This window comes from Macaca fascicularis, chromosome 11 (assembly GCF_037993035.2).
Source record: "Macaca fascicularis isolate 582-1 chromosome 11, T2T-MFA8v1.1".
Lineage (NCBI taxonomy): Eukaryota > Metazoa > Chordata > Mammalia > Primates > Cercopithecidae > Macaca > Macaca fascicularis.
This window is the reverse complement of record NC_088385.1, coordinates 16,620,751-16,647,116: the sequence shown is the minus strand read 5'-3', so window position 1 is coordinate 16,647,116 and position 26,366 is coordinate 16,620,751. Positions and strand designations below refer to the sequence as shown.

Here is a 26,366-nt window from a genome sequence, read left to right as displayed (position 1 = left end):
ACATGGTGTGGGTCCTATTTTAACTCCCTCTCTCTTTGTGTTTGCAGGGAGTCGACGAGTTGAAGATGAAGCCCAGAGCGGAGTGCTGTTCTCCCAAGTTCTGGTTGGTGTTGGCTGTCCTGGCCGTGTCAGGCAGCAGAGCTCGTTCTCAGAAGAGCCCCCCCAGCATTGGCATTGCTGTCATCCTCGTGGGCACTTCCGACGAGGTGGCCATCAAGGATGCCCACGAGAAAGATGATTTCCACCATCTCTCCGTGGTGCCTCGGGTGGAACTGGTAGCCATGAATGAGACCGACCCAAAGAGCATCATCACCCGCATCTGTGATCTCATGTCTGACCGGAAGATCCAGGGGGTGGTGTTTGCTGATGACACAGACCAGGAAGCCATCGCCCAGATCCTCGATTTCATTTCTGCACAGACTCTCACCCCTATCCTGGGCATCCACGGGGGCTCCTCTATGATAATGGCAGATAAGGTAAAACGGGGCTGCAACAAGAAGGGCCTGGGGGTTTGTACTGAGGACTAAACCATGCATTTGTTTTCCTGTAAAACTTGGTTGTTAATGATGGAAGGTAACCAGATTACATTGAGAGCGTGGGTAGGCCAGCAATTAATCCTTTTTTTTTTTTTTTTTTTTGAGACAAAGTTTTGCTCTTGTTGCCCAGGCTAGAGTGCAATGATGCGATCTTGGCTCACTGCAACCTCTGCCTCCCAGGTTCAAGTGATTCTCCTGCCTCAGCCTCCCTAGTAGCTGGGATTACAGGCGCCTGCCACCAAGCCCAGCTAATTTTTGTATTCTTAGTAGAGACGGGGTTTCAGCGTGTGATCCACCTGCCTCAGCCTCCCAAAGCGCTGGGATTGCAGGCGTGAGCCACTGTGCCCAGCAATCTTTTAAAGATGAAAGTGAGGGAAAGGTGCTGGCATCTAGAAACTCCTATAGTTTTGAAAATTTTTTTGTGTCCACTTTTTTATAAATGGACTCACTGAAATGACTAAGGGATGTTGATGCTTGTGGCTCTGGGATACATTTTCTTCAAATAGGTATATGAAAGGCATACTCTTGTTATTCCTTGGCAATACATGTTCTCACCCATACGGTTTTCAAGACTATAAAAGGAAAAATCCCTCAAGGCAGGTGATTTCTCTCCTTGAAGATACAAATGTCATAGGGAAATAATTCTTGCCAAGGTATTAACACTCATCACACACATCGATCTGTACATCCAAATAGATTTTAATCCATGGAACCTGTAGCAACCCATTTTCCCCATGCTTAGATTTGAAGGCAATGGTTCTTAACCTTGGGTGCACATTAAAATCACCTGAAGAGCTTTCAACACTGCTGATGCCTGAGTCCCACCCCTCGGGATTCTGATTATTGGCCTGGGCTTCGGGATTCTTAAAAGCTCCCCAGGTGATTCTAGTGTGCAGTTAAGATTGACAACCACTGCTTTAAATCTCCAACAAATCCTAGCCTCTCCTGCATTAATGTTAAGTTAATTGTCATGTGACTAGTTGCCACTTGACACTGGGGCTTATTCCCTAACGGCAGAAAAAAAGCGTTTTATTTTGCTTTGGGTTGTTTTGTTTCTACATACTATCAGTTATTCAGTTATTTTCCTTGCTTTACTATTGTTCACTGCTTAGATACAGCACTTAGTACATATGCACTGTCCTTTGCAGCCAGCCATTCAGGTCTTAGAATAGTGTGTTCCACCACAAGTGCTATGTTTATCATTTTTCGGTTTCTACTATTGTCATTGTCATCTTATACTTTTTATCACCACATTCAAACCTGCCTTTAGTTTTGTACTTAAAAGACAGGCTTTCGGGTTAATGTCTGTACATATCTTAAAACCTAGCACAGACACCACAAGGATGCTGCCTGGCTAGTTGAGAATCACCGCAGTGGAGCAGCTGAGCAAAGACTAAAAGAACTTTGCATGACTGCTACCGCCACCTGTCGGCAGCAGGCAGAGATGACTAGCTTCCGCTTCAGCGCTTCCCTTCAGTCTAGGCAAGGTCAAGTTGAAAGTGTTAAGTGAAGACTTTCCATTATCATATGACAAATATATTCTTCCATTTACGTGGGTGCAGGTACAGATGTTAGAAAACAGGCACTAACACAAATAGCCCATGCTAAGGGAAGTGGCAAAAATAAGCAAAATGGAAAATGTTGACTGACTGTGGCAGAACCCATTGAGTTGTGCTTCAGGTAGATTTTTTTTTTTTTCAAACATGATTGTCCTTAGCAAATTACATTTTATTTTAGCAGTGGTAATTTGAGGGCACAATTTTGCATTGAAAGTATTCTGAGATGGTTAAGAGCGAATTTTAAAATTACCATGAATAAGTGCATACTTACTTTGAGAGCACAACAGGTAAAAATGATTTTTTTTTTTTCTCGTGTGGGCTATTGTGCAACCTATATTATTTCTCCCTGGTAGAAAACGTTATGCCTAAACTAGCTGATTGCTTCTCTCTGGTACCTTTTAAAAATCCACAACATCATTATACAAATATGAGGTAAGATATAGAGCATGTAGAGAGACTGAAGTCTTTTTGTTCACTGATGTATCTTAGGGGCTTTACGAGTGTTCCCCATATGCTAGGCGCTTAGTGCTTTGTATGCACTATCTTATTTAATACTCTTAACTACTTAGCGACCTAAGTGGTGGTGTTTAATCTTTATCTTACAGATGGGAAAACTGAGGCTCAAAGAGGTTAAATAACATATCCAAAATGCTATCGCTCTTAAGTGGAAGCCAGGATTTTAACATTGGTTGCTGGCTTCAAAGGCTATGTACTCTCTTGCCTCTCAAGAAAATGGCTGGTTAAGGTCTCATATATCTTACTACCCTTCACTTTCTCCCTTGTTAGATGGCATTGTGGGGGCTGTCATCTGACTGAAAGTGATCTATTACGTGATTCATAATCAGGAAATACTGGAATCTAACTACAAGAGATCATAACAAGGGTATGAAATGGTGGAGCGCTTAAGTGTAGCACAATTCCATAGAGGACCCACTGGCTACTGCCTTCTAGGAGTAAATAGGAGAACTGATGCCAGTAAAGTGAATTCTTCTAGGTCACTGTAATGAGACCTCCTCTGGTCACTTTCCCCTTGCTCCTGCCTTCATTGCTACCACACCCAAATATTCCATCTTGTCTTTCTCTCCGCCAAATAAGGAGGTGGGCAATGACTTTTAGATGCTTTTCTAAAATAGCGTAAATATCTGACTTTTGACCTGAAAAGAACGGTTTCTAAAAGGTAAGCAGCAAGAGGGAAAAGAAGAAAGAAAAAGATCCAATATTGGAGATCCGGAAAGTTGGAGGCTCAACCCCAGGGGTTCGATGCTGAATGGGTGGTGGCAGGAGCTACCTGGAGAGAGAGTGTCAGCAGCAAACTTCCAGCAGCCATGCAGAGGAATGTTTGGGGGCTTAACGGATTGGAATAAAGGCAAATAAAAAGAGTCCTCATGTCTCAGAGAAAAAAGCCTTTGGGACAAGTTTCAAAAATAAAACACCTCAAAACTAAGGCCAGGTGTTTTTTGTTTTTTTGTTTTGTTTTGTTTTGTTTTTAAATAGAAGTTTATTTTTAAGTACCATGACCATATTTTACAAATATAGAATGGGGACACACAGTTGGACAACTATTAATCAACAACAGGGGAATAGGACAAAACATTTGAAAGTGGAACTGATGCAGAAAATCAAAGACCGTGTAGCTTGGCCACATTGAAGGCTCATAGTAATCGTCTGAAGGATGATCAATAAGCCTTCTATTTTTGTCTCCCCTTCTCGGAGACAGGTAATTGTCAGTCCGTTTTAACTTAAGTTTTTGTTGTTAGTTTATTTCCAATAAAACTCACTTAGTTAGTGCTCATGTGGAAGATTGCATTACAGGGATAAAGTTTGTATTCAAGAAGTTTTCGATGCTGGAAGGACAGCATTGTTCTGAAGACTTTTGACAACAGCACAGACACAGTTCAGCAGTTCAGCACTTGGTCAAATAGCATGGGCTCACTTTTTTGCATATGCTAATTAATCAGTAAGAACATTAATTAGCACTCTGCTTTCCCAAAGAGGAAATGAGCTTTATACTATGGTGGAAAGAAGCATGGGGGCTAGCTGAGTAGGACTACTAAAAAAATCAGAATTTAGAGTTCAAGCTGGATTCAGGCATTGCTTTCTAAATGTGGGAATCAGGATAAGTCACCAATCTCTGACTCTCAATGTTGGTTTCCTTGCCTGTATAATGGGACTAATAGTTATATTGTTAGTTGATTGTTGTTGATCACAGGGTTGATTACAGGGTCGTTGAGGATTAAATGAGGTGATACTTGGCAAGTACTTCACCAAAGTGTCCAGCCTCACATTCAGCAGGTGAAGCTGAAGGCTATGTGGAACAGTTTGAAGGGAGTGAGAGTGTATCGTGATGCAGGAAAAGAATGAGAATCAAAAAGCAGCATGGACAACCGTAGAAAAAACTCCAAATTGGAGACCACCCAAAAAGGGCATATGGTTGAAAGGTGAAAATCTGGGGAAAGGCTCTGACGTGTGAGGTGGGAGTCTTGGTCTCACCCCACCAGGGAAGCCGAGGCTCACAAGTAGTATGGAAGCCTGCTGCAGCCACACAGGGCATGGTCCCTTAAAGAAAATCTCTAACCTGGAAAGAACTGCTAGGTGCTTATAACAGAAGACTGTTTAGAATAGTAATGGAGAATGTTTAAAAATGTATGAGGTGCTTTTTGGCAGTTCCCCACCTGAGTGTAAAGAGCCTATTTTATTTTGCCTTGTTATAATTGCTTTTATTCTCCCTGAGAACCTGGATTTAAGATGCCCATCTGAATCCAAATAATGAACTGAAGCTAGATGTATTTCCATTTATTTCTAGGAGGTTTTTGTACTGATTGTCTGAAATCTTCCCTGGGTTTTCAGATTTTAGCTTAGAAAGGTTAAGTAACTAATCCAGGATATCACAGCGCACTATGAGCAATGGGACTAGAATTCAAATCTCAGGAATACCTATTTTGAAACTTATGCTTTCTATTGTACAATTCTGCATCATAAAACACTGAACTAAGAATTATACATCCCTGAGTTTTAGTCTCCATTCTGATGAGCTTTGAAAATGTGGGCAAACACATTACTTATACTACATGATACTCAGTTTATAGTTTATGAGATATAAATTTTGTGTTCTGCCCTACACACCTTATATTTTGAAGATAAAATGAAATAAAATATGTGGAAGATTTTAGAGCAGTACTGTGGCAAACAGACACTTTAGGTGAGGGAAATAAGGAGTAGTGATAGGGAATGACAGAGTCAATGACAACTGTTTTGTCCTTGGCATTAGGACTAATGAAAATGGCTTGGGAAGAAGGTAGGAAGGAAAATAGAAAGTAGAAGTTACAGTAGGAGCAGGCAAAAGGATGCAAGATCCAACTTCTAACACTCCAAGAATGAGGAAGAAAAGGGTATGCTGAGTAAAGGGTCACGGTCTGGAAATAGACGGGTCGATCAGGGTGTAGCATGGTAGCTAAAACGTGCATCACATTCTGGATCTTATTCCTCCTTAGAGGACACGCAAAAATATTCTTACTGTGGATCTATTGCTATGATTCTTTCCTTTCTAAATTGCTTCGTTGGGGGCCGGGCACGGTGACTCACACCCGTAATCCCAGCACGTTCGTTGGAGGCTGAGGCAGGCAGATCACCCTAAGGAGTTCGAGACCAGCCTGGCCAACATGGTGAAACCCTGTGTCTACTAAAAATACAAAAATTGGGCGTGGTGGCATACACCTGTAATCACAGCTACTTGGGAGGTTGACGTAGGAGAATTGCTTGAACCCAGGAGACGGAGGTTGCAGTGATCCGAGATTGCGCCACTGCACTCCAGCCTGAGTGACAGAGTGAGACTCTGTCTCAGAAACAAAATAAAATAAAATAAAATAAACAATAAATTACTTCTTTGGGAATGGATGCTTTCAATAACATTTTTCATTTTCTGTACTGAGAGCCACATTTTGGAATCTAATTGGGGATAGTAAGATGGCCCTACTCTTCTTTGGCTTCATCCTCTCCCCCTCTTCCCCTATCCTCTACCCCCACTTGCTTAATGGCAGTGGGTTTGGAGAGAGTAGATGGGCTGGCAGTGGTGTGTGACACTGGGAACAAACTATTGCCTTCTCTTGGCTTATATGGATTTGCATATCCAACATAATCTTGAAACCATGATGGTACATGTTACTCATGCCTTACCCTATGCTTCTTCACAAATTTCTGGTGTCTGTTAGATTGTTACCTTGCTTTTAGTTGTCTGTGACATGACATTCCTTGGAACAGAATACTTTGGGAGCAAACTGTAGTGTTATGGCATTTCTTGGATACAGGGTATTAAGACATAGAGGTAGGAAAAGTGACAGGAAAAAAACTAACATATTATGTCAACTTTGAACCAGGCATGATGTTAATGAGCATTTTAATTCTTATGCAATCCCATGAGGGAAGTAGTAGTATTTCTTCTTTCTTGATGGGGAAACTAAATCAGAGAGCGTTTATGTATGTTGGTCAAAGTCACACATCTAGAACAATAGTGGGACTAAAATCTGAATTCAGATGTGCTTGACTTTAAGACTTTTTCCCAGTGCACACAATGAGGGAGTTAGGAAAAAAAAAAAAAAAAAAAAGCCAGGATAAAATTACCTGGAGCTCAGTTTCTTCTCTCCAATTTTCCCTACTTGAACTAGACTTTGGGGAAAGATGGGTAGGCAGTGCTCTCTAAGTCACTGGAAACTTTGCAGTGATGTAGCTCTGTCTGTCTGGCTCTTTCCACCCGCTTCTGTGAAATGTGTTTCTTTTTGGCCAGTGCATCCTGTCTTTAAAAATTGGAGCTAGGATTTTCTTTAGGTGCAGTGTTAATGCTTGTAACAGTTGAAGCCCAGAAATTGCTTCGACATTCATAGAAATACAGGCACTTGGTGCTGGAAAGTAACACACCAGCCATCACTTGTCATACATTTTTTCAGGGACGTGATGGTGTCTAAAAGAAGGTAGCAGCACAAGGAGAGAATGTAGACTTTGGGGACCATGGGCTTGAGCTCTACTCATTCTCACCCATGTGACCTTAGTTGGACTCTTCAGACTCTGAGCCTCAAAATCTCCTTCTGTAAAGTGGAAACAAAAATAGCACCCAGCTCATAAAGGGTACCAAGCCTTATGATGCCATGTACATAGTGTATGGTAGACAGTTGGCGCTCAGTATATGCCATCTTGCATTTTCAAAAACCAGACTTGTCCTAAATCATTTGAGGAAAATGGATTCTAATTTTTCCTATTAACAGAAATAGAGGATTTTGGGATGTTAACCTGCTTCCATTTAGACATGGTGGATAAACAACAACTCAGTAGGTTCCACCTCTTTGGTGATGCAATTACTGATATTGATTTGATCAGAGCTTATCAGGATTTTCAAAGGAGAGACACAAAGTGATTTCAATAAACTGATACACATAGGATATAAGCATTAAAGACCAGTCAAGATCATTTTCTAAAAGCCTAGTAGAGTAAAATAGTGTTTGAATCAGAGTCACTCATAGATTTGGAAGTGTTGATATGTTAAAAAAAAAAGTGAATTATTACATGAAGGAAATATTAATGATACTAGGTAAGAAGTAGTAAAATGTTATAGACACAAGAAAACATAAATTTACTAAATGTTGCCAGCCAATTTTTACATCACATTGGTACTGCTGAAAAAACTCCTTGAGTTATGATTTCTATACCAAGAGTATATTTTTATTCCCCTTTCTGAGACTTCTGTGATTCTTTTTGTCTTATTGTTAGATTTACATTTTATTCAAAATTCTATTTTGATTCTGTAGTTTAAAGGTCTAGTATGCAGGAGAGTAACATTAAAGGTGGTTATTTTTATTCTACCTTTCTGAGTACAATAAAGATTTATTGCTATAATTCTATTTTACACGGACAAAGAAGATCTAATTATTGTAAGTTATTTTGAGGTTATGATGAGAAAGACTGACACTGATTGATCACTTATTTTTGTCAAACTCTGAACGAGTCACCTTATATGAGCTAGTCATCTTATATATTTTATCTCATTTAATGTTTTCATTGAATTTAGGAAGCATGTATTTTATCTTTTAGAGACAAGGAAACTATAGATCAGACAGGTTAACTATGTTGCCCAATACCTTTAGATAGTGATTTGCTCACCGTAGCTTAAACAAATGAGTCTGTGGGTGTCTTAGAACAAAAAGTCTAGAGCAGAGGCTGCTGGAGGTGGTTCAGTGGCTCAGTGATGTCAGTGCTGACATCTGGGGTTTGCCTGGCATTTTGTCATGGTTGGAAGGTGGCTGCCCCAGCATTAGTCATCCATCATGCTCATACTTAATGAAGGAAAAAGAAATGGGTTGATATTGGATTAGAAAAAGTCTTCCCCACATCCTTGATTTCATGAGCCCAAACAATGTCACATGGGCAACCCTGTGGACGTTGCAAGTCTCTCTGGTGGAGGTGACAAGGGGGGAAGAAGTGGGAATGGCTTTGGGGCTAGTCAACAGACAATGTGTCTCAAAGGAAGTGACATCCTGGGAATTCAACAAATGCCTGTATGAATGAAAGCCCAAACATCGTGCGTTTCCCTTGTCTCATGCCAAACTCTCTTTTGTGTCCTTAGTCTAGTCTTCTCTATGAGTCCTCCAGAACTAGGCTCTTGGTTCATCTATCATTTTCTTTTTTTCTTAACTGTCGACTTATTCCTCTCTAGTGGTATCTTCCCTTTTAGGGATTCTTAGAAGATGTTTGGAAATGTATGGGGGTGATTTTTAGATGTCATAATAACTGGTGTGTGTGTGTGTCTGTGTCTGTGTGTATGCGCGCATGCACCACAGGCACTAAGAACTTACAGAACCGGCATGTTAAGTGGCCTGTAATATATGTGTTAGTGTTCCACTGTCAAGAATAGTCTTACCCAAAATATCAATTGTGCAACCAAAATATCAATTATCACTGTGGCCCATAAATGTGCTCAAATCACTCTCATCTTATTAAACAAACATGAAAGCTTTCCTTGATGCTCATTCTCCCTCCCTGTCTCCTTCTTTTCACAGTTCTTAAAGGGTAGAGTCTGAAACTGCCTTTTGCACTTCCTATCTCTCACTTCTCCAAAGTACCAAATTCAATGGACTTTTCAAGTTGTTCTTGACCTTCTGCAGCACTGAACACTGTTGACCCTTTTAGTGCTAGTCACAAAAATTACGATGACAAGAGTAATTAGATTTGTCACAGATTTGGTGACAACGGCAATGAGAATGCATAGAATTTAGAACATGGGTGGGTCATATAGGTGGAAATGTCTAGTAAGCACTTGGATTTGGGCCTGGAGGTAGAGAGAGTGATTTAGGCTGGATGTGTAGCTAAGTGCCTCATTTGTAGGGACAGGATAGCTGAAACCATGAGAGTGGATGAGATGGCTCAGAGTGAACAGTGGAATGAGGAGAGAAGTGGGTCAAGGGCAGAACCCTGGGTGCACTACCATTTGAGGGATGGCCAGGGGAAGTGCAAGGTACAGATGATAAAGGATCTGAGACAAAATTATCAGAGAGGTAAGAAGAGAACAAGAAGAGCAAGGAAGGAGAAGCATTGTAGAAACCAAGAGTTCTAAAAAGGGATTTATTTCTCAGTCTGGAAATCAACTTAGAGCCCTCCCTTCCCCTCCGACAGTAATGGGACTTTGATAGTTCCACCTTCTTAGGTAGCTCCAATTTGTCCCCTCAACTCCATACATGCCGCAGTGACCCAAGGGCTGGCACTCATTCTCTCTTGTCTGTGCTGCCACATGGAAGCTTACCTGTGATTCTTTAGAAACTCAGATCTGATTATTACTTTTTTGCTTAAAACCGCCCTGGCTTCCTTCAGCCTAGAATGAAGCGTATTCTTTAATCTGGTCCCAGGCCACCTCTCCAGGATTTCTCTTAACCTCTCTGCCCTTGAGCAGCAGTGTCAAGCCACACTAAATTATTTACAGCTCCCCGAATGGTTCTGACTGTTTTACATCCCTGTGCTTTTGTCTTTGCCACTCTCCTCTTCCTTGCCCACCCCAAAACACCTATTCACTTTACAGGAGAATTCATGGCATTTCTTCTGTGCACCCTTTCCTAACTCCCACCTTCACATAATTTGCCATTTCTTTTTATTACGCTTCACCTGTGCCCTCTTCATGCTTTTATTATAACCTGTCTTGTTAACACATCTGTCTTTCTTCCTGTAGAGTGGGCTCATTGTGGGCTATGCTTTACTAATTTTGTCTTCCCAGCACATAGTGTCAGGTGCATAGTAACAGCTACCTTTTATTAAACAATTAACACTCATTAAACTGTGCACTCTATACACACTGCATTGGGTAGCATGGTGACCCTCCAAAAGATAGGTCCATGTCTTAACCCCTGGAACCATAAATGTGACCTCATTTGGATAAAGGTTCTTTGCAGATGTAATTAACTTAAGGATGTCATGATGAGATCATGTCGAATTATTTGGGTGGGCCCTAAATTCAATGACAAATGTCTTTATAAGAGACAGAAGAGGAGAAGACACAGACACAGAGGAGAAGCCCATATAAAGAGAGACAGAGGTGGTGTTTGTTGAGCTACAAGCTAGGAAAGGCAGCTTCTTCCAGAAGCTGGAAGAGGTAAGGAAGGAATGTCCCCTAGAGCCTTAGAGTGTGAGACTCCTGACACCTTGATTTCAGGTTTCTGGCCTTCAGAACCGTGAGAGAATACACTTCTGTTGTTTTAAGCCCCCGAGTCTTCCGCAGCCTTAGGAAGTGAATACACACACCACAGTTCAGTGAGGGAGTTCTGGAATCTCATTACGTCGGCTGTTTCCTGGTTCTATCACCACTTACTCTGTGACCTTTGGAAAATTCCTTAACTTCTCTGAGCCTTAGTTTCCTCATCTATAAAACAGTGATACAAATAGAACTTTCCCTCTCTTGCTTTCTCTGTTTTCTCTCTTTTGTCTCTTTCCTTTCTTTCAACAGGGTCTCGTTCTGTCACCCAGCCTGGAGTGCAGTGGTATGATCTCGGCTCACTGAAGCCTTTGCCTCCCAGGTTCAAGTGATTCTTCTGCCTCAGCCTCCTGAGTAGCTGGGATTACCGGCATGCACCACCACGCCAGGCTTTTTTTTTTTTTTAAGTAGAGATGGGGTTTCACCATGTTGACCAGGCAGGTCTCAAACTCTTGACCTCAGTTGCTCCACCCACCTTGGCCTTCCAAAGTGCTGGGATTATAGGTGTGAGCTACTGTGCCTGGCCTAGATCCTATTTCTTAAGGTTATTAAGTAAGGTTGTTCAAAGTACCTAGAAAAGGCCTTGAAAGTGGTAGGAATCAGCAAGTATGGGTCTATGAGAGTTATTTGGTAAGTCTCCTTTGAATAAATGAATGAAATAAACAGAAACACAAACCATCAACAGTATGATCTTGAACTCACCTAGCTCTGCGGTCATTGGACATGCAGTTTGGGTGTTCTCCAAAGGTGACGCTCTTTCTGGGTCACTCCAGGCCTGGGACAATGCTGAAAGGGTGAAGTGTCAGTGCTCCCTTTAGCTGTTCCGCTACTGAGGCCCTTAGTGGGACTGGCAAGGTGAAGTTTGTCTTTTAGTACTAGTATTTCCCTTTCTCCATGCCTCTCTCTTTGTTTTGTTTTTGCTTTTTGCTTCTTGTTTTGTTCTCTTTTGCGACGGAGTCTCACCCTGTCACCCAGGCTGGAGTGCAATGGAGCGATCTCGGCTCACTGCAACCTCTGCCTCCTGGGTTTAAGCGATTCTCCTGCCTCAGCCTCCAGAGTAGCTGGAATTACAGGTGCTCGCCACCATACCGAGCTATTTTTTTGTATTTTTAGTAGAGACGGGGTTTCACCATGTTGGCCAGGCTGGTCTCGAATTCCTGACCTCATGATCTGCCCACCTTGGCCTCCCAAAGTGCTGGGATTACAGGTGTGAGCCACTGCTTCCAGCCTGCTTCTTGTTTCATGTGCATGTGCATGCATGTGTGTGTTTAAGTGTGGTACTGATATTTTTCTACTTTCTACTTTCCAGGGCCCAAGTGGTACATCTCATCTAGGTCTGTACTCCTCACCCAAGGTCCTCATGCCCTCAGATATTTTTTCTTCTCTACCATCAATTCAAAACTCCTGTTTCTTTTCCCTTTATTTCTTTTAATTTCATACATTTTATAGACGGTATCACAACTGTAAGTAATGGTAGTAGTTTTTTTAGTTCTCTATCCTGCTAGACTACAGACTTCGCAAGGTCAAGGACTAGGTCTTTATCATTTTTTGTATCACCAGAACCTAACATATAGCTTGGCACAGAGTAAGCCCTTAATACATATTTATTAAATGTATGGATGCATTAATTATTTCGGGGCAGCAAATGTCAGTTACAATTAAGAGAAAAGTATTTTAAACCCAAATGAAAATGGCTGATAGGTTAATCTCTGTGGTTACTGGCAGGTACATTCCTACGTCTCTCTGGGCTGCTAGCTCCATCACCTTTCCCTTCCTCACAGATATGAGGGCCAGATACCAGCAATCAGCAACCTGGCACTTCCAGCTGGAGTTATCACATTCGTGTCCACTTTATTTTTAGCAGACAGACATGGCAAAAGGCCTGCTTCTGGTTAGGGGTGCCATCTGAGGTAGCAGAGCAAGATTTTTATCATGCAAAATGTTTAAGTGCCAGTGATAGACCTGACTTTATTCGCGCTCTTTCAAAAGAGGGAGCAGAAAGAAATAAACAGTTTTAAAAGTTTTGGAAAATAAACATATGCAATTCATATTATATGCTAATTGTCAAGGTATCACCCAACTATATTTAATCAATGCAATTAACTTTCCAAAGGTAGTAACTTCCTCTCCAAACAACATACCTTCTCAGGTATTTATTCGCAAAATATCTTTTATCTACTGGGTATTAGGAACTATTTGAGGTCCCAGAGATGTGATCAATAAGAGAGACATGTCCTCACGGAGCATTGACTGACAGTAAACAGACACATCAATTAAACAATATTATTTTGGATAGTGGTGAATGCTTTAATGAAAATAGCAGAAAGAGGTATTGTGAGCTATTTTAGTTAGGGTTGTCGGGGAAGGCTGCAGAGGAGGTAGCCCTTGAGATTTGCATGATGAGAAAGATCAAGACGCGTGAAGATCTGAGGGGCAGCATTTTGGCAGAGAGAACAGCAGGTGTGAAGGCCTTGAAGTGGGAAAGTGTTTTTGTTGCTGTTTGCTGTTTCTTGATGAGTAATAGGAGGGTCAGTATAGCTGAGTCTGACGAGGTGCTCTGGAGTTGGCTGATATAGGACCTGAGGTCTTGGCAGGGAGTTATTTTATTCATTCTGGGTGTGAGAATGGGGCCATGTTACCTGATATAGTGTCTTTTCAGATGGCGGCAGTACAGTATCATGGATGGAGCATATGCCATGGAGCCATTTTGAGTTCTGGTTCCACCTTTCAGAGCCCGGTGACCTCTTGCCATGTGTGATTTCTGTGATCTGTTTTTTTTTTTTTTTTTTTTCTCTCATCTCTCTGATGTGGTTAATACTCTTCCACCTCAAAGAACTATTATGAAGATTAAATGAAATAACCTTTTAAGCTACTCATTACTCTGCCAAGTACACACCTGGTTTTGAATAAATGGCTTCTGTTATCTACTAGTATTGAAAGATAAATTCCTCTTAAAAGACAAGACATCCTTTTCCTTTGATAGATGCATTATGCAGGTTTTGTTTTGTTATTTTCACAAAATTTGTTTACAGGCTTGCAAACAGATGAGCAAAGCAATGGAGGAAATTAGATACATTATAATTGGCTTTCCTCTAACTAAATGGCTGCTTCTCCTTTTGAGTTCTTGGAGTTCCCATGCACTAGTATCCCTTGCCTACTCCTGGGTTTGTCTACCTAGCTGCAGCTGAATATCATTTCCTCTCTTCCCAAAGTGAGGTGATGGCACTGAGAAGAGTATCACAGGGAATGCCGCGTCCGGGGTGAGCTTTTGAGGTATGGGTTCAGAGTGGAAGGTAGCACAATGGTGCAGCCAGCTAGGATAGCCTGTCTTGAACTGAGGATTCCTGGCATGCCCTGAAGTCCTCACGGCTTGCCACCACGTGTCTTGGATGCCTTCTGTTGCCTTGGCAACATGTAATCCAGAGTAGTAGGGAGCAGCAGCCTTTAACCTTTCAGCATCATGTTGCTAGGGCAACAGGCTTCCCAGGAAGCCAGGCTGCACTGTGGTTTCTGCGTGCTGCTTCCGCCCACACCACCCTCCTCCTCCTCTGCCTACTCTTATTTTTGCTGTCTTCCATCTGCATCACTCCACTTCTTTTGCCTTCATAGATCTACTGTCTGCATACTCCTTCCACCTCCTTCCAACCTCTCTGCCTTTTATTCTTACCATTCCTATATTCTCATTGCTTATATCAAAGCAAATATTGTAAATTCTCAAAAATAAAACAGTTGGACATAATCAGCTGAGAGGATTATGAGAATGAAGGAGTTAAAAAATGAAAGAGAGAAAGGGGCTTGGTAGAATTTATAGTTTATTTTAGTGTATGGTAGTGGTTGACTTTGAAATCAACAGGGAGATTTTATTTTATTATTGTTATTTTAATATAGATTCTCTGGCCTCATACCCAAGGATTCTGATTTAATAGGTTTGGAGCAGAGCCCTACTAATTACTGTTTTTATAAACTTCCCAGTTTGAGAACCACTGGTGAGTAGAACATGTCATGTTGTTTAGGTTATAAAGTCTGTGATAGGTCAGGCTCTATTTGTTGAGCTTTCTCATCATGATTTCCAGTGCAGTATCATTGAGTAAATGCTTAATAAAGATTAAGAAAGAGAAAGAAGAGTTGGAGAAAAATGAAAAGAAGCTAAAGGAGATGAGGAAGGGAAAGGAAAACAGAAGGGAGGAAACACCATGAAAATGACAAAGTCAGTGGAATTAGAGATGATGAAATCCACCATCAGATGTCAGTTCAACAACTCTCTTGTCTCTGATATTCAGTTGGAGTGCAGGCTGTTAAGGGTCTTAACCTAGAATTGATTAACATTTTCTTTTGGGTATGTTTTGAATCCTGGATTTGCCCTGGTTGGGAGGAGAGTGGGGTGGGCCAAATTTGGAGTTTCAGAAGAGGTCAGTTTCATTTTATTCCGCCTTTAGAAAAATCAAATGCCTATTGCATTTCTGGTGCCACTCTTTATATGAAATGGTGCTTTGCCTGCACTGAGCCAATTTAACCTTCAAAGGAGACCTAGGATTTAGGCAGTAGTATTATTGTCCTTCTTTTACAGATGAAGAAAGAGAATCAGAAAGGAAAGCAACTGGCCTGCACTATTAATGACAGTGTGGAAACTAGAACACTTAGCTAAATGACAGTGAAGCCCATGGATTTCACTAGTATGCTTCACTTTATTTTGAACACTTTTATTTATTCAGCCCTCCTGGGATATCAAGCATTTAGCCTTGGAGTAATAGGTTATCCCAGTTATTGCAACAGGGGCTAACTGGAGCCTGGCAAAGTTCATTTCCTCCCTTTCCTAGTTGACCTTTATTAAGACCTAAACATTCAGAATAAGGGAATAGCCAAGGGAGAGACAAGAGTGGGATGAAAGATAAAAAGCAGAAAGGGAAAGAGAATTAGAGAAGAAGGGATGTAGGGGTGGGCAAACTGTCAGGTCCACCCCCAGTCTGATGGGGCCTGGGAGCTGCAGCTGCATGGGAACTCCAATTCTCTCCAAACTCTAGACTCAGGTCAAGAGTGAACTTGAGACCTTCAAGCCCAGAACACTTTCAACTGGATGCCCCAAGATTTGATCCTGGATCAGCTGAAACTCTTCAATAACCCTGGGATTGGGGAAATTTTTTTCTGTACCGTGGTGTGTGTGAGGAGAAAATAAAATCGAGTGTACATCAGTCTAAGGTCTAGGATTCCATCTCAGTAGATGAGAAGTTGACAAGGAAGAGAGTGTCCTTGCCTCACTATCCTGGATGGCGATAGGTCTTGGAGCAATCTTTTCCTTCTTACTTCTTGAATAGTCTTAGAGAATCAGCTGTATTTGCTGTTACTTCAGACCAAAATCCTTACCAGTCAGTGGCGGTGGTACTCAAAGACTGCTTCCATTGGCCCCCTCAGCACCCTCCTACAGTGCCTCCCATTGCTGGGCCTTCAGCATCTACTGTCCCTATTATTTTCCCAGGATAATCACAGGCTTGCTTATCTGCAAGAGGGGGTATTCAGGTGTTTGGAAGATATCTGTGTGAGCATGATGGGACAGATATCTTGGTGGGCTCAGGCAATGCATGAGAGAAGTAAATTTATCACACAGTGTGCCAGCCCTTTCTAGAGGAAGAGAGCCCCTTGGTTTCCACCCCTCATGATCGGGACAACACAGAGCACATGAGTTGCGCTCAGTATGTATTTGTCGCTAATGATAGATTCTTTGAAATCAGATGGGAACAGGCCATATGCTCTTGGAAAAGGGCCTACATTACAAGGTGGGATGGATGAGTGAGATGTGTTTTTGCAAGTTCTTTTCATCTCTAACATCTGTGATCCTGTGAATAATTCTCTTCCCCTAGGCCCCAGCTGGCTGCTTGCCTGGAGTCTCTGCCAGAACCTTTCCCCCACCGCCCCTCTGAATGGAGATCATAGAGAGTCTTCTATTCTGGATGGATGGCTCTAGAAGCCAGAGTTGATACTGAAAACAGGAAATAAGGTCTGAAGCCTGGAGTCAGAGCTCAGGAAGAGCGGAATTGGGGCAAGAAGTGTGAGTGCAACAATTTCCAGAACCAAGCAGAAGAGAAGTAGGAGAACTGATGGCTCAGACCAACATTACCGAAGTTGTCCAACGGCTGTGACAGCTATAGGTCCAGTTACACTCATATAGACCATGGAAGCTTTGCTCCAGCCAAATGCAGGGACTGGCTGAGTAGCAGGACTCAGGACCAGGCTGCACTGCAGGGTAGAAAGAGAGCAGCAGCCAGAGTCCCAGTTCTTGTCCTGCTTGCCTGCCTGCCTCCCTGCCTCCCTGCCATGACATGTTTTCCAGACATCTAACCAGCACATCTTTATCAGAAGACGCTGAAAGATAGGGATACCCCTCTTGTGAATGCCCTGGTCTCTCATCACTGTTGTTCTCCAAGAACAAATTGGTGACTGATTTTATTGAGGAAAGTACTATTTGGGGTCATGGAACTTCACCCATTTGGCCCTGCAGTTTCTGTGCCCAAGGAGAGGTCTCATTAGTCAGTGAAAGGGAAGACTTGGTAACCCAGCAAGTAGTTACTGGTGTCATTTCAGTTCTTCCAGAAGGGAAACCAGTTCAGTGGTTGTTATGAAAACTACTCAGCAAAGCAGAGAGGGGAGTAAGGACACTGTTCAGCTTTCTGGATGCTCTGGGAGAAGAGTACTTTCTCTCATGTTGGTGTATTCCGCTCTTGTGCTCTATTGGATTCAAGAAAGAGGCTAACTAGTCATTGTAGTGGGGGCTTCTGATGCTGTTAAGAGTTGGAAGTATCCGGAGCTGGCTTTTTGTCTGTGGGAGGAAGCATTAGGGCTTGAAAAGGGTTTTTTGTGTGCTTCTGGAACTTCTAAGTAGCAATAATGGCCACTTTGTCATCTTGAACTTGATGGTCAGTTCAGGGAAAAGTTACGCAATTGGAAAAGAATGTACTTTTAACCATTTTTTATGGAAGGAAAACTTCCTTTTCCATGTTCTTTTCTCTCATTTGACAGCTCCTACCTCTAATTCTCCAGTGCCTTTTTTCTGCCCTTTGCCTGCCCAGAGGACCCTCTTCCTGCTTCCCTCTGCTCCCAGCACTGCTGAGGTTTCTCCAAGAAGTACTGTTCAATTCAGTCCTGGGTCTGTCCTCCATGTGGCCCCAGAATTTCCTCCTTACAGTCTATAACACTAAGTCCTTGCCAGGGTTCAAATAGACAAGAACAACTGATAGGTTTCCCTCCCTAGGGGCATTTGTATTCTAAATTAGTGGAAAAAGTTTGTAATAGTGGAATTTCAGATATCTCGTTGGACCATAAGGGAAATATGTATTTTAAACTGAAGGTACTTTCCTGAGGGCCACAGATCCCACCATTTGTGGGGATTCTGTCTGATCCTAGCATGAGGGGTGGCTCTGCTGGGACAGAAACCCTGAAGGGGAGCTGCTTGAGGAGGGTGTCAGTTGTCCTCAGCTGAGCAGGGGACAGTCCATACCTGCTCTGGAGCCTGGAGAGCATTTTGTCTGTTAAGGCAGAAGGACTTCAGGACCTGCTCTGGGAAGTAGAAGAGAATCAGGTAGAGGAGGGAAGTCCATATAAATTGGTGAACTCTGATGATTTCTGGACTGTTTTAACCACCCACACTACAGAGAGGGCTTAACCCTACTTCCTGCACTAAGAACCCTCAGCTGCCTTTCCCTGCCCTCTTGGACTCATCTCAGCCTGCCTGTGCATGTATCCTTCTTTGTTTCTTCCCCTCTTGGCTTCTCTGATTGCTCCTTCTCTCTGTCCTCCTTTCCCTCCTTGCTCTGCTCCCTGCTCCCCATCATTGCATCTCTGGTTTGTGTCTCTATGCCCTTCTCTCACCTTGTCCTCTCCCCCATCTCCTGTGACCCACTGTTCCACATGGCTTCTACCTTATGTGGTACATGCAGCCATCGTCGTGCTTCTTCCTGTCAGTGCCGAGGCCCCTCTGTGGCCTACTTTTGGACCTGGCATAGTTAAAAGTTCCCAGGTGGTCTGCTCTTGACTTTTGGAGCTATCAAACATTAACTTTATTGTCTGTGGCCAGTTGGTTCAGTTGGTTAGAACTTAGCATGTAATGAGGCCACCCAAGGACATATGCCCTACCTCTGTGGGACCTTGTAGTGCTCTTCCATCCCACAGCAGAGATGCCCTCCAGCAGACACCTTCTCCATCCATATGCTTGGTCATAGTGGGGGTCTGGGTGAGGCACTGTAGCTAATTTATTGATAAGGGATATCAGGAAGAATAATATACATTTTTTAGATTAAACATTTTGTTTTGAGATCATCATAGATTTACATTTTGTAATTTTAAAAACTGAAAAGGAGTTTGAGCTCAATATAATAGATAGAATTCAGGCCCAGAGAGACCTGGACTGATTCTGGCTCTCACTCATTAGTTCTGTGTTCTTAGCCTACTTAACTCTTCTCTGCCTCAGTTTCCTTAGCTTTGCAATAAGGAAAATAATAACAACTGCGACACATGTCTGGCCTCTTTTAGCCTTCCTCTGCCTGCACTCCTTTCTCTTCCTCTCTTGCTCCTGGGTCTGTTTTGTTATACTGTTTCCTTTCTTAATTGTTTTTTATTTTTACCAATGTTCCTAGGAATCCTCCCCTTCCTGACTCTTAACCATCTCCTTATTTTCACTCTCCAGCTTTCTCATTTATCACCCCCTCACTGAATTTTTACTGCCTTCACAAATATGTTTCCTCATTCATTCCCCTCATCATTCACTGTTTCTGGGTTCTTCGTGGCTTCCGGGGGAATGTGCGATTCTTAATTATTTATAAGCATGGGAGAATAATTACAGAAATGATTTAATTACTTTTTCACATAGATCCTACAGCACTGACTGAGCTAAATGGTGGTGGAGTCAAATATGAGCAGGCAGTCTCAATACAAGAAAAAGATTGGTTTGGGTGGATTTGAGGTAGAGATGCAGCAATAAAGTCTATAGAAGTCTCAACTTCATTTGTCAAAGCAACTGGAAAAAATAGGCAATTATTCACAGCTAGGATTATATAAAATGGAAAGTATATGTCACCAATATTTGAAATAGAGGGAAAGAGAGTAGGGCTAATTATTATTTTTAAAAATAATTTAAGTCTTATGGGCAATGTAGTGGATGATATGCTGCTACTCGCTTTTTAGGGCTTTATTCTTCTTTGGAGTACTCCATAGGGTTGAATGGAAATATTCATTTCATGGTGTAGATATTAGAGTGGAAAGAGCCTAAACTAAACTACCAAATCAAGAGGTCTGGTTCTCATCTTTGCTTTATAATCCATATAGCTGTTTGACTCTGGGAAAGTCCCTAAATCTTTCTTCGTTCTTCATCTGAAAATAAAGGGGTTGGGATTTACAATCTATTCAAGAAGTTTTTGGTATGATATCCATGAGAAGAGAATGTTGAATGAAGGAAAGGTGAGCGAATAAATAGGGAGAAAGCCACCAAAAATGTACAGGGTTCAGGGTGAGTAGATTAAAAGTAAGCAAAGGAAATGAGCAGTGGTGGCAAAATCTGAAGATGTGTGATCAAATTATGAGTTTTTAAACTGCATCCTTGCTGACAGATTTTAAGATTTGGCACATAAAAGGTTGCAAAGAGACTGTTGAAGCTCTTTACATGCAGTAGGGAAAGGAAAGGGAATTCCTGATAAAGCACACCCTGTTTTCATCCCCACTCCACTCTATTCCTCACCCCTCCACAAAAATCCAGATGAACATGTTATCTTACTACATGGTGTCAAAGACCATCAAGGTTGGAAGGGATCTTAGAGACTAGTCTCATGCCCTTATTTTACAATAGAGGACACTGAGGCCAAGAAAGATTAAGTGACTTGCCTGAGGCCACATCTCAGTTCTCTCCTGGAACTGGCCTACTTTTCCAGATTACCAGATCAGTTCTAGTAGAACTTTAACGTCAACAAAATACCAGTCCTCTCTAACAGTTCACAGTCTTTAGATAATATGATATAATGAATTGCTCTCTCTTCTCTTTCCTGATTAGAGGTAAGGACAAGGGCAAATTGAAATTAGGATAGGAGGATATGATATTTTAATGTGGTTTGAGATAAATGATTGAAAGTATATTAATAAAATATATTGATATTGATAAAAGTTAATATTAATGACATTTGGGGCTGTATATAGTAGGAAACCTATATATTAGAGATTATATGAACTTCTGATAATCATAGGCAGACAAAGGGAAAAGCAAATTTGGATAAAGTAAATTCTGTTTGGGTGAGACTCTTCAATGATCAAAGAAAACTCCAGAAACTGGTGTGTCCCAACTACTCACAGGCCATAGATAGTTCTTTTATTTCCTCCAAAATGTGGCACCCTGAGGTTAGCCCTTTCACTCCTCATCTTGAAGCATTCTTCTAATTAGTTACTTAGGAAAGAAAGGCTTAGGTATGCTGAGAAATTCATGTATAGCAGAATATTCACACTGGAAAAGCAGGGAGTCTTCCACAAAGAAAGGAGAGGAAAATCAGAAGAGAGAACAGGAAGAAACACTACAGTACATGTGGCTGGAGGTAGGAGATAAAAATAACAAAATATTACATTTCATGATGTTTTACAGTTTTCAAAGTAAATTTATATACTCTATCTTAATTTGATACTCATAACAATTGTGCAGTATGGGAAACTGCATCTCAAATTTTCTCTCTGAAAAGTGAAGATAGCTATTGCCACTATTCCTAGCATCACCATAAGTCTCTGAAAAGTTAAACGATATGTCAAAGACGGAGAAATATTAAGTGGCAGGGCTAGGACTAGAATGTGGGTCTTCTGGCCCCTAAGTTAATGGCTACAAGAGAAGAGAATCATGTAAGCTACACTGAAGAGTGCTGAATGGCTATGAGCAATGAGTGGTGCCATGTCAGCACAGGGGAGTCAAATGGAATGCAGAGGATTTGGCCACAGAATTCTTTGTAGACCTTGGCTGATGGTTTTCTGTTAAATGAAGAGCTTTGATGGGACTAGAGAGGATGAAGAAGTTACTTAAAGGGAAGAAAAAGAAGCTATGGGCATGTTAAGAGTGCATGCTTAAGGGCCTAGACATTGATTGGAAAGGTTGGGCAGGTATCTAGAATGAGGAATTCATAGACCCATACAGAGGAATAGACCCATACAGAGGAATTTTTAAATAAGGACAAGGATTAAACCTCAGTTTAGTGAACAAAAGGCAAAACCATTCAAGCCAAACATGACAAAATTAAGTCTACAGCCTCTCACCTTATCTGTACCGTCCTGGGTAAGAAAAAGAGCCACTATTAAAGCTTTTTTTTTTTTTTTTTTTTTTTTTGAGACGGAGTCTCGCTCTGTCGCCCAGGCTGGAGTGCAGTGGCCGGATCTCCGCTCACTGCAAGCTCCGCCTCCCGGGTTCGCGCAATTCTCCTGCCTCAGCCTCCCGAGCAGCTGGGACTACAGGCGCCCGCCACCTCGCGCTCACCATGTTAGCCAGGATGGTCTCGATCTCCTGACCTCGTGATCCACCCGTCTCGGCCTCCCAAAGTGCTGGGATTACAGGCTTGAGCCACCAGGGTACTCTTAAATCTGTGCTGAATAAAGCTCTAAATGGGCTGGGATGGTTTCCCTTCATTAACACTTCATTAAGCTTTGTCAGATATAAGCCTCCTAGCCAGATCTTGGCAAGGGACTCTCACGGAGGTGATAATGAGGAGGAAAGGTTTTGGCCTACTTCAGAGCTGTTGAATGTAGGCTAAAATATATTTTGATAACATTGGTATTAAAATTAGTATTAAGCATCACTTTACCCTGGGTGATGTAAATAGAAAACATAAGCACAAACAGAAAGAGACATGCATGCCAATATAACATGACACATTTCAAAGAGATTTGGTGGTTGACTGGAAACAAATTGTTAAAATCTGAGTCATGTTGGACTTCACAAATGATGGGATCCTGATAGATTTGCAACGTGTACCTAATATTTTTAAACATACCTCTTTCAAAAACATATAATAATCATACATGACTCTTAGAATGTTGGTGCTTCTAGTCCTAAATAGTCTTCTGGCTGTTTAGTATTTATCAATTACCAGGTGTTCTTAGAATTAAATTGTGCTCACCTTCTAGTAGCTTACCTATGCTCATGAAAGTACTGTCACATTGATTTAATATCCTGTGAAAGCCTGAATGTGCAGACATTTTAAGAAAAAAAGGTATATTTAATCTGTACTTTGAAGAAGCTTCTGATTTGGCCTCATGGAAAAATTATGAAATTTTATGGAAATATAAAAATACAAAAATTATAAAAATATTAACACAGAATCAAATGTGAATGGCCCATAGGGGTATTTGATGCAGACACAGTTGTTTGGAAGATCACACTCATAGTAATCAGCAATCAGATGTCAACCCAAATTTGGAAAGTGAGTGCGTGTGTGTGTCTGTGTGAGTGTGTGTGTATGTGGTGTGTATGGGGATTCAGGAGAACATAACAAAAGCCAAAAATGGTGTTTTTGAGGTGATTTTCCTGGGCCCAGTGTTGATATTATTGTTTTTAAAAAGCAGGTGTTTTTTTTTTTTTTTTTTTTCTCCCAATGTAACAAGCCTACACATTCTGCACATGTATCCCGGAACTTAAAATAAAATATAAATAAATAAATAATAAAAATTTTTAAAAAGTAAAAAATAAAGCAAAAACCACAAAAAAGTAAAAAGCAGTGTTTTGAAAACAAGATTTTCTAAAAAAGAAAAAAACCAGAAAAACTAATCTCCCCAACATTCCAATGAGCAACTAATCAGAAGAGGAGTTGGAAAAGGAAGACTATTATGTATGGAGCCCTTGCTATGTGTAAGAGCTTTATATGAATTATCTCATTATAATTCTCCTAATTAATTTTGCCATCACTTTGCTAGACCCCATTTTCACCCTATTTCCATAATGAACTGTAGAAGTTAGCCTTCTTTTCAGGTTTATTTTTATACAAAAAGTCAACATTTTGATAATTTCATCAAATTATCGAATGATTAGCTTTTTGGAAAGTGGTCTAGGATTCGTTTACTCATTCAAAACATCCATTATGTGTTAGACGTGGTGCAAATCACTGAGAGTATGGTGAAGCTGGAGAGGTAGATGAACATGCATAGTGTTTTAATCAATAGTGGTATGCAGGATGCATCACTAAAGGAGAAAAAGGCACAGAAATTAGATGAGGAAGATTGAATTTGAGCAACCAAGATCTGGGGGACGATCATGAAAAGTTTGTGGCAGTGAGCTACAAAAGCCAGGTACGGTATACCTTGGACATTTTAAAGGCTTATCTCATAGGACTAAGAAAAATAATGCATATCAAAACTGCTGGTGATGCTGACACCTAGTTACCCACCTATGTTAACTGAAGTGAAAAATGAAAGCAAAGAATTTAAAACAGAAGCCTCAACTATAACATGATGAAACCTGTATGTGGCTGAATTCAGAAGATACTTGAGTGGAGAGTGTCATATTGGGATATGGTTATACGAAGCTCCCTGATGTCCTTGACTCATACTGGCAGTGACAGTCCCTTCGTCAAGCCTCCTTTTTGGCCAAGAGGGAACCAGTCTTGGTGGGGACTTTGCTCCTTCCAGCCACACAGCCTCTGTTACCCGTTGCTTAGAGGAGAGGTTTCTGATTTCTCAACTTGCAGACTAATTATTTTATAATGATAGTGGCAGTGGTGGCATGATGTAGCATGATGAATCGTTATTTTTCCAATTTCGACTTTTAAAAAATAGTCCTATACCACATTAAAAAAAAAAAAAACAAAGGATATGTAAACTACAAACAAAACTAAGAAATATATGATCTCAGAATAAAGAACAGTCCTTTCAATTGAACACATCTAGCTGTGTCAACAACCCACTACATTGTTTTTATTTTTCTCATTTTTCTGTGGGCCAGTGATAACTTTATCATGGATTGTCATTGATCCATGGGCTGGTGTTCGGGAAGCACTGGTGTAGATATTGTTGCTAGAGGCAGTGTTTCCAAGGAAATTACTTCTAAGAGCTGTGGATCCAGATGCGTCCCCTGAACTGTTAGGCTAGAGCCTGACAGGTGAGGGCTCTGCTCCTATCTTGTTCTCTGACAGAAATTACAGCACACTGAAGAGTGTGGCACTGAGGTCCTATGGGATATCATCATCTCCGGCAGTGACAGACTGATGAGGTTCCGGGATTTTGGGGGAAGTGATCAATGTACTGTGTCTTGACTTTAGCAAGCCTTTTATTTCTGTCCCATGTGACATATTCATCAATAATCTGAGAAAATAGAATCTACACAACTTTCTGGTTGGAAGGTTATTTCAAAAGTGTGATACAGAGGTAAGAGGGCTTATCTGAGAGTTAGAAACGCTGGGTTAGAGTTTAGCCTCCGGCATGGCTAGCTGTGTGATCTTGGACAAATCATTCATTAGGTCTCAGCTTCTTCAGCCATACAATGAGAACTGCATCTCCTGGGGCTCATCAAATTATCTTTAGTGTTACAAAACCCAACATAACTTCACATTTATCTACAACTAGGCTGCTTAGGCTAAGAAAAATATGTTTCTTTGCTTTGAGTTAATATTATGTCATATCATTGATGTACAGGAATCTCATGCTGCTCCAATATATGTTTGTAAAAAGAGGAAAACTATGATTACTTAATAAACACATGGCTATAGGGCATTATTTATACCCATAGTGAGGAACAGTTTTTTCTTTACTTCTTGTTTCTGCCCTCTGGAGAAAAGAACTGAAGGAGTTCTTCTTATATTCTTAGAAATATGTAAAAAATGATAGGACAAACAATTCAAGGCTCAGAACACCACCACCACCACCACCACCAGAAAACTCAGAGAATGTAGCATATGAAAGATAAAAGTCAGCTATGTAGTATTATTTTTGGAACCAACCAATAAAGAAATATCCAGTGATTTTTAGACATAAAAGGTAGAAAGTAATCTAACTGGAACTGATCAGGTACTTTGCTGTGTGCTTTATTTTTTATTTTATTACACTGGCTATATTATTTAATTGCATTATATTAGTTAACATATGACATTAATGATCTTGTTTTTATTTTTCTATGATCCGGTGAGAAAATTATTATTACTCCCTTTTTTTTATTATTATACTTTAAGTTTTAGGGTACATGTGCAAAACGTGCAGGTTTGTTACATATGTATACATGTGCCATGTTGGTGTGCTGCACCCATTAACTCATCATTTACATTAGGTATATCTCCTAATGCTATCGCTCCCCACTACCCCCTCCCCACAATAGGCCCTGGTGTGTGATGTTCCCCTTCCTGTGTCCAAATGATCTCATTGTTCAATTCCCACCTATGAGTGAGAACATGCAGTGTTTGGTTTTCTGTTCTTGCGATAGTTTTCTGAGAATGACAGTTTCCAGCTGCATCCATGTCCCTACAAAGGACACGAACTCAACCTTTTTTATGGCTGCACAGTATTCCATGGTATGTATGTGCCACATTTTCTTAATCCAGTCTGTCACTGATGGACATTTGG

At 41.1% G+C, this 26,366-nt stretch overlaps 1 protein-coding gene across 2 annotated transcripts in view; it reads left to right on the top strand.

Moving 5' to 3' along the window:
• GRIN2B (glutamate ionotropic receptor NMDA type subunit 2B) overlaps window positions 1–26,366 on the top strand; it is a 422,075-nt gene that overhangs the window by 116,341 nt on the left and 279,368 nt on the right. For both annotated transcript variants that reach the window (XM_074006302.1, XM_015430403.4), the window contains one exon: window positions 48–476. In XM_074006302.1, coding sequence (XP_073862403.1) covers window positions 66–476 — 411 coding nt within the window. In that variant the 5' untranslated portion in view covers window positions 48–65. The remainder of the gene's footprint in view (window positions 1–47; window positions 477–26,366) is intronic.